Genomic DNA, 13703 nt, shown 5'->3' with positions numbered 1-13703 from the left:
TGCAGCCGGAAGCACAGAACTTGTTCTGTGGATAAATGGAAAACTCCGGTTCAATCACCGGATGTGGCCAGCCCAGCTTCTCGCTGAGCTACCCCAGTGAGAAACATCCTTGGAGATTTCAAACTTGCGTTGGCTTCATTCTTGGCTCAGTGGTTCAACTGATAAACCTCAATCTGTTGGAACTCAAAGCACATAACCATCTCAGACGCTATTAATTGTACTGGGAAAGGAATCCACTGCCACAGCAGCTCGGGATTTATGGGGCATTTTCACATTAATCAGACTCAGTTCTGCAAAGCATCCCTTACTCACAATCCTAGGGACAGAGGCACCCTACCCCGAAGAGAAGCTGACATAGATCCAAACTCCCTATCAGGAGATGAAACTAACACCCTGGACATTAGAACTTGCCTAGGGCTTTGGTGAAACTTCTCCCCTCATTTCTAGCTTGTATCAATTCCCTCCTGAAAGTCCTGGCATATGAAGACATTCATCACAGGTAAAGAGACAACAATGCTGACTTTATTTATTTTATTTTCAGGATGCCTGATAAGACATCTTCCAACTAATATTTTGCTAGTTTATAAAGAAGCTGTGAATCACAGTAAAGGTGCTGGAAGAAAGGGGTGATGTGATAAATTCTCCCTTCTTCTTGAATTGCCTTTCTACAGGAGGTACATTTATACATTTTGGAATTTTCATTATGGGAATCTCTATTCCATATATGGAGTGTGTGTGTGTGTGTGTGTGTGTGTGTGTGTGTTAATGTTTTATTATTTCCAATGAATGGAACAGAATGACAGTTGATGTCTCCAGCTACTGCCAGTCAATAGGATTCATTGCTGTTATAATCTACTGGTAAAGTCTTGTATCTGAAAATTTCCTGAGAACTGTTTTGATTTTTAGAAATCCTTGTAAAAGGAAAACAGAAATTATAGTCTACCTTTAACATCCCATGGTTTTGTGGAAGAAGACTTTTTAATGATAATCATTGAAATATTAAAATAAATATTAATTTGACAATTCAAATGTGATGCCTTTAAATTACGGGAAGCCTTAATGCTCCTCCATCATGAAGAAGGTAGAGTTATTATTCAACAGGAGGAACATCCAACTCAATGAAACAATTACTTTCCAGTTCTGAAATTTTATCCATTGAGCCATCAATGGGTCTTCATCCATGGTTCTGATTGGCTGGCCACTGGTTTTGTTATTTTGGGGGCAATTTCAGTAAAAAACTTTGTGAAGGCTGCTAACAGAATTAAATACATTAAAATATAAAAATACGTAGTGAAAGATTTGGTTCATCCATATGAGTCTCCAACCCAAATGCAGTTCAATTTGTTTTATTTTGACTTTGTTTCCAGAATACAATACGGAAAATGCTCTACTTAGCCCTGTATCCCATACAGGTATGTATGGTTTTATTTACTTTTTAATAATTAATTTTTCCTACAACATTAAAGCAGTTGAAAAACTGAAAAGTACATTAAAACTTACAACATTACATTAGGTTTAAAAGCTTTATTCATGCCCAAACAGAATTTTATTATTATTTTAATTTGGGTTAACTTTATTAAAATTATTTAAGATTGGCTCTTGGTCCAGAGAAATGATCAAACAGAGAAATTCTCTCAGTTGAAAATAAGATAAACAAAGAAGTCCATTTGTAAAACATTACTGATGTCTTGCTGTCATTTAAGCCAGGGGTACCTGTTGCTTCAGGCTCCAGTATGGCTTGGCCTGCACTAGTCTTTTAAAAAAATTTTGAAAGTTTGTTTACAATAGATTTTTGCCATTAATTTTTATTTAAAAATATTACTTTTCAATATTGTTTATTTTTATGAGTGAGTTTTTTTAGCATATCATTACATTTTGCACCTAGGTGAGTGCCTGCCTCTCTTTGCTCGCTCACCCTGGTTCCAGCCCTGCCTGATATGACAACTTTGTTCTATTGCAAATACCTGCACTCAATGTACCTTGTCTTCTTTGATTTACCTTCCATTATCATCCCGTTTCCTACATCCCTAAATCAAAGGACGGGGTTTATTTTAAGTACCTTTGAAGAAAAGAACATATCATTCTAATAAATATACCAGACAAGCAATTTAAAAATCTAAAGTCTTGCTCTGTTAGTAATATAAATATCTTGTCTTCTCCCTTTGGCATTCTGTTTTTGTTAAAGCCAAAAATATAAGTAGACAAGCAGGGAAAAAATAATGAATCTTCCTTTCACTCCCCCAATTCTACTGTTGCATAAAGAAGAGAAAAACTCACACTAGAACAAAACAGTAACTTCTCAAGTATCACTAAATGTTTGATCTTTCAAGACAGACGTTATAATAACTATGTTCTTTTTCTTGGTTCTACACTCTTTTGAAAAGTTACTTTTCCACTGCAAATAAAATTCTGTGCAGTTTCCACATGGGACCCAGGAATCTAAAGCCTTTTTAAGGCATGTAAACTGATTGCAAAGAACAGAAGCTTCAGGCAAAAACAACAACAAAGGGCCCAAAGAGAATCATGAGGGAGATGGTGCCTCACCGCACTTCAGGTGGTCATTTTAGAAGCCACTGTTTCTTCCCACTCAATCTTCTCAAGCATCCTTTCAAGTCTTACTTTTTGTAGCCTAGCACTCAAACTTTTAACTGAGTTTTCACTACATAAAGTCTTCAAAACAAGATTATGACCATCCCCATTATGTCATGCCTTGACCAGGCCCTCTTTCCTCGTTACGTGCAAATGTGTAATCACTTCCAGTCCCTTCTAAAATCAACCTGGCCTAGGACTTCAGTGCCTTTTCACCCTCACCCCTCTCTCTGTTCCAGAACCAGCACCATCATCCTGTTGCTGATCAGATCAGGCATGTGCAGCTGGGATACCTTTAGATACTGCGCACAACTGAACGTGGATGGAGTCTCTCTTATGCCATATTGCCTTCATAGGTTGCTATATTCTGGGTAGCAAGGTAAAATCTAGTGATTCCCAAGTCTTTGGTTAATAGTTGTAAATAAAGAAAATGGTGAAATTTGAAGTAACATGATAGTAATCATTAGCACTTATTAAAAAAACATAGCATTCTAATAGCGCAACTCTATAGAGTTTTTATCTGTAGTTTACGGATGAGGAAGCTGAGACAGAGAGATTAATTTTTTATCTAAGATCACACAGCTGATAGCAGTGGAACTAAAATTTGAACCCAGGCCATCTGGCTCTGGATCCAGAGCTTTTAACCAGCATGTTAGACTATACAGAGGTGTGCTATTGATGGACAATTCACATACCAATGTAGTCAGCACTGTCTAGCAGTTGGGTTACTACAATTTGTCACCACTGTAATCTATCACTATTTTGGATTTATGGTCTGGAGTATTGGTTCCCTTCCTTTGTCAACACAAAGTCCCCTTTTTAATGTCATAAAGGTGTATCTAAGCCAGAGATTCTTACCCCTGGCTGCTCAGTAGAATCACATGAGAAACTTTTAAAAATCCCAATGTCCAGACTGCACCGCAGAAGAAATTAGTCAGAATCTCTGGGGGTAGTGCCCAGGCACAGTTGCTCTTCAAGCTTCCCAGGTAATTCATATTGGGCAGGTAAGTCTGAGAACTGATAGCCCAGCAATATTGTTTTGCACTCTGTGACATCCTTAATCACACACTTCCTATTATTTTTACCCCTGTAGGCCTCTGTCATCAAGCTCTTAAAGTCAGGAACAAATATGCTTTGATATTTGAAGCTTTCGCTCCTCAAAGTGTGGATCACAGACCAGCAGCATCACAGCATCATCTGGGAGATTGTGAAAAACAATGATTCTCAGACCCCCTCCCCCACACCTACTGATTCAGAAAGAGCATTTTAACAAGATCCCCTGGTGATCTGTATGCACAGTAAAGTTTGAGAAGTGTGCATTTAAGGCATGAACAGACTACCTACAGCTTGAGGTATAGAACTCTCAAGCCTCCAAAGGCCATTAAAAATGAATATCTAGTCCGGTTGGTGTGGCTCACTGGTTGAGCATCGACCCATGCTCCTGGTTGGGACACATGCCCAGGTTGTGGGTCCAATCTCCAGTGGGGGACATGCAGAGGTGGCCAGTTGATGTTCCCTCTCATTGATGTTTCTATCTTTCTCTCCCTCTCACTTCCTCTCTCTCTAAAATATTAAGGAAAAAATTTTAAATGAATATCTATGTACTAATTTATATATTTTTTATGACATCATTATCAACCTTCTGAACTGCTCTTTGGCCTATGCCTAGAGGGAAAAAAACAAACACTCTCTTCTCTCGCTTACTAAGAAAGTCTTCTTCAAATATTTTCTGTTTGATAATTCTAGTTTCTGACATCTACAGAGCTCCTTGAAGTGTCCCTGATACTCACCTAAAATCTTAGTCTAGGGCAGTGGTTCTCAACCTTCCTAATGCTGAGACCCTTTAATACAGTTTCTCATGTTGTGGTGACCCCCAACCATAAAATTATTTTTGTTGCTACTTCATAACTGTAATTTTGCTATTGTTATGAACTGCCTTAGGAAATATGTGTTTTCCCACGGTCTTAGGCAACCCTTGTGAAAGGGTCGTTAGACCCCCAAAGGGGTCGCGACCCACAGGTTGAGAATCGCTGGTCTAGGGTCACCTTGCCTAGACCTTACAATTCTTATTTTCACAGGGATAGCAAAAAGAAGAGGCTAGACAACTGTACAGTTTGAGATGGTCTTAATACGTATACTTTTTCCTAAGAGTAAAGAATAAAAGGTTCACTTCCTTGCATTTAAATGCAAAGAACATACTTGAAAAAACACATAAAACGATTATCAACCATTCTTCAAAGTATAATGCTTATATATTTTCAAATGCTATATAACAACAGAAAACAGACAAGTCAAAATCAGTGTTTTTTTTAGGAGTGCTTTCCAGCTTTCCCACAGAGTACCCATGAAATGTTTTAATGCAGCTTAATGAGGGATTCACAAATAGAAATGCTGTCATGTCTGTTTTCTTGCACAGAAGAGGGAAATGGGTGAGTTCATTAAAATTCTGGTGATGCAAGTTATACTGTGAAGAAAAATCAATCATTATTTTAAATTAGAACTTCTACCTTGATGACACTTAAAAATCTAGGAAAATTTTAAATGAACCTAAATTCTCTGATGTGAAAAGTAAGAGCATAAAATGCCAGCCAATTTATATAATTTGAGTATACTTTTATTCACTTGTGCCTCTTGGGGCTTGAATCCAGGCAAAATGTCTTACTTGAACCAGAATTTGGCCTGATAATGATCAGCATAGAGATAGATTTTCAAAAGTGCATTTGAAAGGATGAGCCAATTAAAAATTCTTTGCTGCTCTGCAGGAGATGGAGTGAAGCTGAATTTAGCAGTGTTATTAATGTAATGACCCAGGAAGGAAGGAGGCCTGAACAGCATGGAATTCCTTTTCACCAAATTTCTCTAAAGAATGTAATATTTTTGTATCTGAAATAGTTTTAAAAGAAAACTAACACATCAAATTTGGCATCAATATAAAGGAATAGTTTAACATGTGTTAATGTTTCTAAGGTATCATTAAATAGGACATACCATTGTTTTCTATCGATTAAAAAAGAAAATAATACTATGAATTAAATTAGGATATGCCATTGATTACAAGGTGAATCTGAACCTCAGAGATGATGAAAATTTGTCTTACAATTGTTGAAATTCAGTAGATTAAAAGCATAATATAAATGATACTTTCATTAGTGGATAACACAACTTTTTCTGTCACAGATGTAAGGCTTGGTGTCATGGTGGTGTCATTGCTCCTAGAAATGATGCAGTAGTACCCCTTAACTGGCTTTGCCAAAAGTTCGGTACCCCCATATACTCTCCCTCTGTAGCAAATGGTTACAATTAATCATAAAATCTAACTTGCAAAAATTTAGTGGTCCTACTGTTTTACTCATTGCAATCATGAGTGCATGTGGAGACCAGTGTGTATTTTTATCAAAAGGATGCTAGCTATAAAGGGCAGGGGAGTCAAGAGGGTGCCTACTTCTAATTTCAAATGAGCACCTAGGCCTTGGCTGAGGCCTGTCTTGTGGTTTGGTAATGCATCACTTGTGCTGGTAAATTATACATTGCAGGCTCAGCCTTATGGGCCCTTAAGAACAGTTACCAGAAATCTGGAAGTAGAATTACTGGTGTGCATCCTAGTCAGGTCCTTGAGTTCCTTGCCAGTGATTTGGTGCCTTTATTTTCTTTTTTCAGGTAAACACAGTCCAAAGGACCTCAAGGGACTACAAAAAGCCAAAAATTGAAGTGAAAAAAATCCTATAAACTAGTTTCTGATTCAATAAGCGGATTAGTAAGACAAACAGTCTCTAGTTAGGTGGACTAATCATCTGTGCCACTTGCCAAAATTCTACTTCAAGTCGCCCTGCGTGAAGTTCTATAAACCTTTCTAATTCTTTAGAAATGGAAATAGAAATCCCTGAGTGACTTTAGAAACTGGCATACTCACGAGGATTGGGAGGCCTTTCTTCTGAGTAAATAGTCCACCACATCAGGATCGGTCTCTAGCAGGCTGATCAGCACTTCATTCTGGAGATCTGGGGGAACCTGGAGAGGCCAAATGTTGAGGCATAAATAAAACCATTTCAGGTGGAGACAAACCATGGCCACTGGCAACTTTACTATAGCATAAAACAGAGCCATAAGAGTTGTAATAGAACAGACCGATTGGTTGGTTAAAACCAAACCTACATTGTGTAAATGCACCACAATGGAATACTATGCAGCTATAAAAAAGGATCCATTACCCTTTGAGACAGCATGAAGGGACCTGGAGATTATTATGCTAAGCGAAATAAGCCAGTCAAAGAAAGACAAATATCACATGATCACACTTACATGTAGAATATAATGAACAAAATGAACTGATGAATACAATAGATACAGAGGCATGGAAACATGGAACACACTGAGGAATCTCAGAGGGTAGAGGGGTGGGGTGGGGGGAAGAGATTAACCAAAGACCTTATATGCATATATGCATTTCCCATGGACACAGACAATAGGGTGGTAAAGGTCTGGGTGGAGGGGGGCAATGGGAGAAAAAGGGGGGATATCTGTAATACTCTCAACAACAAAGATAATAATAAAAATAAAGCAAACAACAACAAAAAAAACCCCCAACACCAATCCATACAGCTAGTTTAATTCTTAAGGCAAACTGAATGATTATCAAATAGTCATATTCATTCCAAACTGTCACTCCTCTTATGACTGAAGATACAGCCTAATCACTTGGATACTTCTGTTGTTCAGACTAGATTTTTCTTGGCTTTGGATAAGCAAAATATTGTAGTTAAGAGAAATGGTGTTCATAACTTACTGTCCAAACAGGGACACTTTCTGGAGTTCACATTTATATTTATGCCAAGACAAGAGGCATAAATTACAACTGTCTTGGGCAGTTCTGGAACATACTATCGGTTTATTAAGAGGACAGGTCCTTGAGCCAGACTGCTTGTGTTTGAGTCCTAGTTCCACTTACTAGCTGTGGGACCTTTGGCAAGGTACATAACCTATCTACATCTCTGTTTCCTCCTCTGTAAAATGGAGACAATAACAGCATGTACCACAAAGAGTTGCTGTGGTGATTAAATGACTTATTATATGTTGAGGACTTAGAATAGTACCTGGAAGGTAGTAGACACTTAAAAATGTAAACTTGCAGGTATCATTTTATCATTCAGTGCTTGTATTTACTCCTATCTTTTATCCTGGTCCACTAACAATTAGATTTCTTGCTCTATAATTTGACAAGGCATTCACTAGAGTCCTATAGATAAGTGTCCCATGTTTCTCAAAGCCTAGCCCACAGTGCATTAGAAGATGCCCTTATGAGCCTAAAAGAAAAGACTGAACTCGGCTCTAACAGTTTTCTATGCTGTAGATGCTGGTAGCTCAACCAAAGGAAATTCAAACTATTGAGAGAAAATTTGTCAGTATGATTCTCTCACATATGGGCTTGGAGATAAGACTCTTAAGAACTCTGAGGACAAGTCTTCTGAGAATAAGCAGTTGGTGGAAGAATTTGCCTCCTGCCTCTTGTAGAACTCAATTCTTCTTGAGTTTTGAGAAGCTGGAAATAATTTTATTAATAAAAACAGGGATGAGAAAGCAACAAAATTCTTTCCTTCTTTCATAAATCTGTTCCTCCTACTTTATCCTGAATCTTTATTAATGATATTGCAAAACCCTAGTCTCACAAATGCAAAATATGGGTTATATTCAAGCTTCTCTGTGCCCTTTCCCCTCTTTGTTCAGAGCCCGAAGATCTACTTGATTTCATCTCCATGATGCCTGTTACTTCTTTCCTCTATCTTCCATTCCTACTGAAATGATCCAAGTTTGAGCCCTCATTACCTCTCTGTAATGGTCATCTGTTGGCCATTTCCAGCCTCCATTTCCTACTTTTTATAACAGTTATAGCCTAAGTTCCCTCTTGAGAACCAACTGTTCCCCAATCCTAAACTCAAGAGTGAAATGTAACCTAGTCTAAGTCAGTGATCATTCCATTCCCAGACTAACATGGATGCCTGATCAACGGACATGTGACTCTATTAAAGACAATGAAAAGCCATGAGAATTTCTCTGAGACTTATGAGATAGAGGATACAGGGCCTGTAGCCATATGGGGCCTGAGGATTGTGCTGACAATTGAAAACAATAATACCAATAAATGGAGAGAAAGAAAAGGGCTCTTTTAACATCATTTGAATCCTAGGTAAAGCTATGTATAAAGACATATTTGCTTTTGTATTATTCAGCTATGTAAGCCCCCAAATTCCTTAAGCTAGTTTGAGTTTTTAGTTGAAAAAAATAAAAGACACATCCTTGATGGGCCTTTGGTGTAACAGCTTGCTAACTGTGTACTATCTAATTCCTTCAACATATGCATCAAATTTCTTCTCTGCGTGGTTGTCAGAATGCTCTGATCAAGACACTCATTTGCTCAAAAAACTTTCATCCCTATAGCTGAGGCCCTCCAAATTGCTTGCTTATTTCAATCTACTTCCCATTTTCTCCTTTAGCAGTCATCCTCATACACTCACTACTTTAGAACCACTGTGCTTCCCACTCTGGCCTTTTCCACACTTTCTTCCTTGAATTCAATACAAAAATATTTGGTGAATGATTACTGAATGCTGGCCACTAGAAGCTGTAATTCAGCTACAAACCAAACAGATAAGAATCTTTGTCTCCTAGAAGTTGACAATGAATATGGGAAGCCTGGCATGAAACAAACAAACAAGCAAACAAACAAAGAAAACACAGCATGGATCACATGGAGAAAAACAAAACTAAGAAAGGCCTCTGGCAAATGCTGGGAAGTGGAGTGCAATTTAAATAGTATAGTCAGGCCACAGAGAAACTGACATATTTTAGCAGAGAACTGAAATTAATGAAGGAATTGCAGAAAATCATTCCAAGCAGAAGGGAGAAAAAATCAGCAAGATCTGTATGTCAGGAGCAGCAAGGACACTAGTGAGGTTGGAACACAGAGAGAGAAAGGGGGCTAGAGATAGGAAGTGGGTCAGGTAGCCAAGGCCAAATATTGTGGAGTCTTAAGGGTTTGATAAGAACTTCTGCTCTCAATCTAAGTGGGCGGAGAGCCACTGGAGGTTTTGGAAAGAGAGCTAACATGAATTGTCATCATTCTGGCTGCTGAGTTGACAGTGGATTGTAGGAAAGCAAGAGGTGAAGCAGGAAGTACAGATAGGGGCTGTTGTTACATCTAGAAGAGAGATACTGGAGTATTGAATCAAAATGGTGAGCTCATGAGAAATATTTGGAGTCTGGAGATAGTAAAGACAGAGATGATAGTATTAACTATTTATGGGTCCAGAGAAAAAGAGAGAGAAGGAATAGGAGAAGAAAAAGAAGAAAGAATGACTTCAACATTTGGGGCCTCCACACTTGGAAGGATGGGGTTGCCATTGACTAATGTAGAGATTTGTAGGAGGAAGAGGTTGGGGTCAAGATTAGGAATGTGGCTTTGATATGATAGAGGTGAGAAGCCTGTGAGACATCCAAACAAAGGATAGATCAAGTAGACAATTGAGAATAAAGATCTGGGGTTCAGAGGGGAGGGTTGGGCTGGACAAAGAAATTTGGGAGACACACATAGATGGCATTTAAAGTTCTATGACCAAATGCAATGGCCTGGGAATAAAAATAAAAGAAAAAAAGGGGCAGGAGTTTTAGGTCAAGACTGAGAGACTCTGTTCTCTTACTTTATTGAATAAATTAAACAAATACAAAGACTGATAATTTTTACTATAAATTTTTCAAATAACATGACCCAACAGATATGTACATTTGTATCAATTTTTCAAAAGGTAATACCTAAATAGTGACAATTAGAAGAGAGAGTACTCACTTAAAAAAAGAAATGAACAGCAAAGCAAAAAATAATAGAGACCATAAATGTATATCTTGAACTTTTTTAAAAAAGAAAATTACATGAGAAAATTATTTAAAAATGTGTATTTTCATCCAGCTAGTTTAATTTTAAAGTTTCTAAGTTTAGACATATAATAAAAATTTTTGTTCCTAGCACCAATCCACTCCCATCAAAAAATAAACAACTACCATGCATGTCCTTCAGAGTGGTAGTATCACAATATTCATTCTTTGAGAGTATATGGTGTGTCTAATAATAAATTAACTTGGATACATAATTAGAATAGGTAACAGAAAGTATCATTATTTAAAAAATAACTTGCCATAAATTTTGTCAAACTATTCTGCAATTCAAAAATTTCATTCATTTAACTAGGCTTGATTCCCAACCAATTATAATTATTGATATATTTTTAATGTAGTATACGTGACTTTTACCTGGTACCTAATACAAATAGAAATGGTCAGTGCTGTAAACATATCTATAGTTTCTTTTTAAAAGACTCATGATGCCATTTTGGCTTGGAGACACTATTTATAAATAAATAAAAAGACATACTTAAAAAATGTGAATCCAAGAACTGCAGGAAGGGTAGATAATATTTTTTCTATTATTATGTAAGACTGACTACTGTGACATAATTCATTATTTTAATTAATTTATATCTCATCTTGTTACAAAATGATTTAAAGCAGCTTCAAAAATTAATATGGCCCTGGCCAGGTGGCTCAATTGGTTGGAGCATCACCCTTTACACCAAAAGGTTGCAGGTTCAATTCCCAGTCAGGGCACATACTTAGGTTACAGATTAGATCCCTGGTTGGGATGCATGTGGGAGGCTACCAATCAATGTTTCTCTCTCACATCAGTAACTCTCTCACTCACTCTCTCTCTTACTTTCTCCTTAAAATCAATTTTAAAATATTTTATATTTATTTATATATTTATTGTTGAAAGTATTACAGATGTCCCTTCTTTTTTTCTCCATTGACCAAAAAAATTTTTTAAATAAAGGAATGGTTCAGAAATTTGGGGCCAGTGGGAAAATGAGGATAGAGAATTTGAAATGATACCTAGAGCTGACATAGTATTCATACAACGATATCCAATGCTGTTTTCCCAACAATGCCTCTAATTTTTGTACATATCTGCACATTTCATTTCCCATTATTTAATAAAAATTTCAAACTAATGGCTCAGTTAAATTGGATGAACATTCATTTTTTATTAATTTAGATACTTAATAGAGGAATAAAAGTTAAGGGAATAAATTGATAAGAAACAGGAGCTTACAGTAAGAACTATCCAGGCAGATTGTTCCCATATGCATTCCTTTTCAGGAATTAGGATACTGTTGAAAAAGTATCTAAGAGTTGATAGCCCCTAAGGTCCAGTTTTGGCTCTGCTGCTTATAATTAATGTAAACGTGGGCACATGAACCATGTTCTATAGGATTCTGTTCCAACATCTGAAAACCCAGGCATATCCTATCTGTCCCATTTGCCTTTATGAAGGTGTTATGGGGGTCAAAAGGGCTAACAGATTTGAAAGCCCCTTACCAATTGGAAAGGGATTTAGAGTAAAATGTTTTATTAGAAATAGAAAAAACAATTAATAAATTAAACACTTAAAAGAAAATATAAAAACAAACAAAATGGAGATGGCCAATATTTGTTTTGAGGTGTTCTGTTTGATTAAGTTGTTCATTACTGCCTCTTATCTTGTATGCTTGCAGAGAAGCATCACTCTCTTTTCTTTTGCTTAACACTTCTGGTGGGTAAGAAAATTACGGGATTTCCTCTTGACATGTCTCTGCTCCTGACCTCCCCCTAAATTTCTAGAATTACAGTTTGTGAGCTCTCGGCCCCTCAACTGCAATGGTCTTGAAGCCAGACTTTGTGTAGCTTCTCCCTTCTGGTTCCTTCCCTTCCATCAGACCTCAAATCTTTGGGTTGGTCACAACATTGAAAGATAAATATCCTGAAGGCAGAGATTATCTGATTTATCTATCTGGACCTGATACAGGCTCCTAAGGTTGCAGTTCTCTGTTAGCTAGCCTCCTTTGCAGCAAGGGCAAGATCATGTGTGCCAATCCTGACCAACATGCCCCAAGGAGGGTCTCATAGGAGATTCTGGAAAAGGTTCTCTTCCATATTGCAAAGAGATGCAGGGAGAAAACATCTCTCTTCATCACTAGATGTGATGATGGCTGTAAGAGACGCTGGAAATGACTGCAGTGTCTTGCAGCTGAAGATGGAAAAGCAGACAGAATAGGAGTGAGTTAGCTGCTAAAACTATGTTCCCTTATCCTTCCAATCATACAAGATAAGAAATCCTGATGTTTTCAGTCACCTGCAGTTGATTTTTCTCCTCCTTGCAGTTAAATGCTTTCTAAATAATGCCTCCTTTTTTCCCTCTTTGCCTCTCTACTTTCTTCTCTCCCGAAGTTCCTATCTGCACATCCATGACCAGTCACTCACTTACTTAATCAATATTATGCTCTTTCCGAACAGAGGCTATAGTGGTGTTTTCTACCCAAATGGATGCTTAATAAATGTTGTGGGAATGGCTACAAATAATAATAAAAATAACCAGGGATTATTGGTCTTCATGGTATATACTGCTTCTGTTACCTTTGCTTAGATGCTTCTTTCTACTTATAAGTAGTGTCAATGTCATGCTCTACAAAAATCTCCTTGCTGTTAACTTCTAGACTAGAAAAATAAATTTCCTTTCCCAATTGAGGATCATCAGAAAATTTACAATAGGTTCTTAAACTATTATTTCCATCAATACAAAAACTCTAAAAGTGAAAAGTATGCCTCAATAATCAAACAAAATTTTTTCTTCTGGGGTTTTGCATATAGCAAAATAAAAACTAAGGAATCAAATTGTGAAAAACACATTACCTTTTTAAATCAACTAATTCTGTACATTTGAATAAAAAAACAAACCCAGCCTGTTTCAAGTCAAAATCTTTACTGGATTTTAGTCAACTATTGAGTAACTTTAATTATTTTCTAAGGGTACCATTTATGGTTGTGTTTATCTGGAGACTCAACGCCTTAGATTTTCATGTGTTCCTTCGAAGCTTAATGTTATTTCAAAAATCAAAAGAACTTTGGACTCTCCTGCTTCAGAGAAAAAAATGTAAACACTGCACATATAAAGGAATAAAACTGTCACAATTAAAATCCACCCTATCAAATTAAAAATGAAACCTTGAATGACTGCCTAGGGTATAACTGCTATG

General features: G+C 37.0%; 1 protein-coding gene across 2 annotated transcripts in view; it reads right to left on the bottom strand.

The window, feature by feature from the left end:
• ARHGAP6 (Rho GTPase activating protein 6) overlaps window positions 1–13703 on the bottom strand; it is a 458118-nt gene that overhangs the window by 13040 nt on the left and 431375 nt on the right. For both annotated transcript variants that reach the window (XM_036270639.1, XM_036270640.1), the window contains exon 10: window positions 6500–6597. In XM_036270639.1, the coding sequence (XP_036126532.1) occupies window positions 6500–6597 (98 nt within the window). The remainder of the gene's footprint in view (window positions 1–6499; window positions 6598–13703) is intronic.

The sequence above is a fragment of the Molossus molossus genome, unplaced genomic scaffold, assembly GCF_014108415.1.
Source record: "Molossus molossus isolate mMolMol1 unplaced genomic scaffold, mMolMol1.p scaffold_m16_p_2, whole genome shotgun sequence".
Classification (NCBI taxonomy): domain Eukaryota; kingdom Metazoa; phylum Chordata; class Mammalia; order Chiroptera; family Molossidae; genus Molossus; species Molossus molossus.
This window is presented reverse-complemented; position numbering and strand designations above follow the sequence as displayed.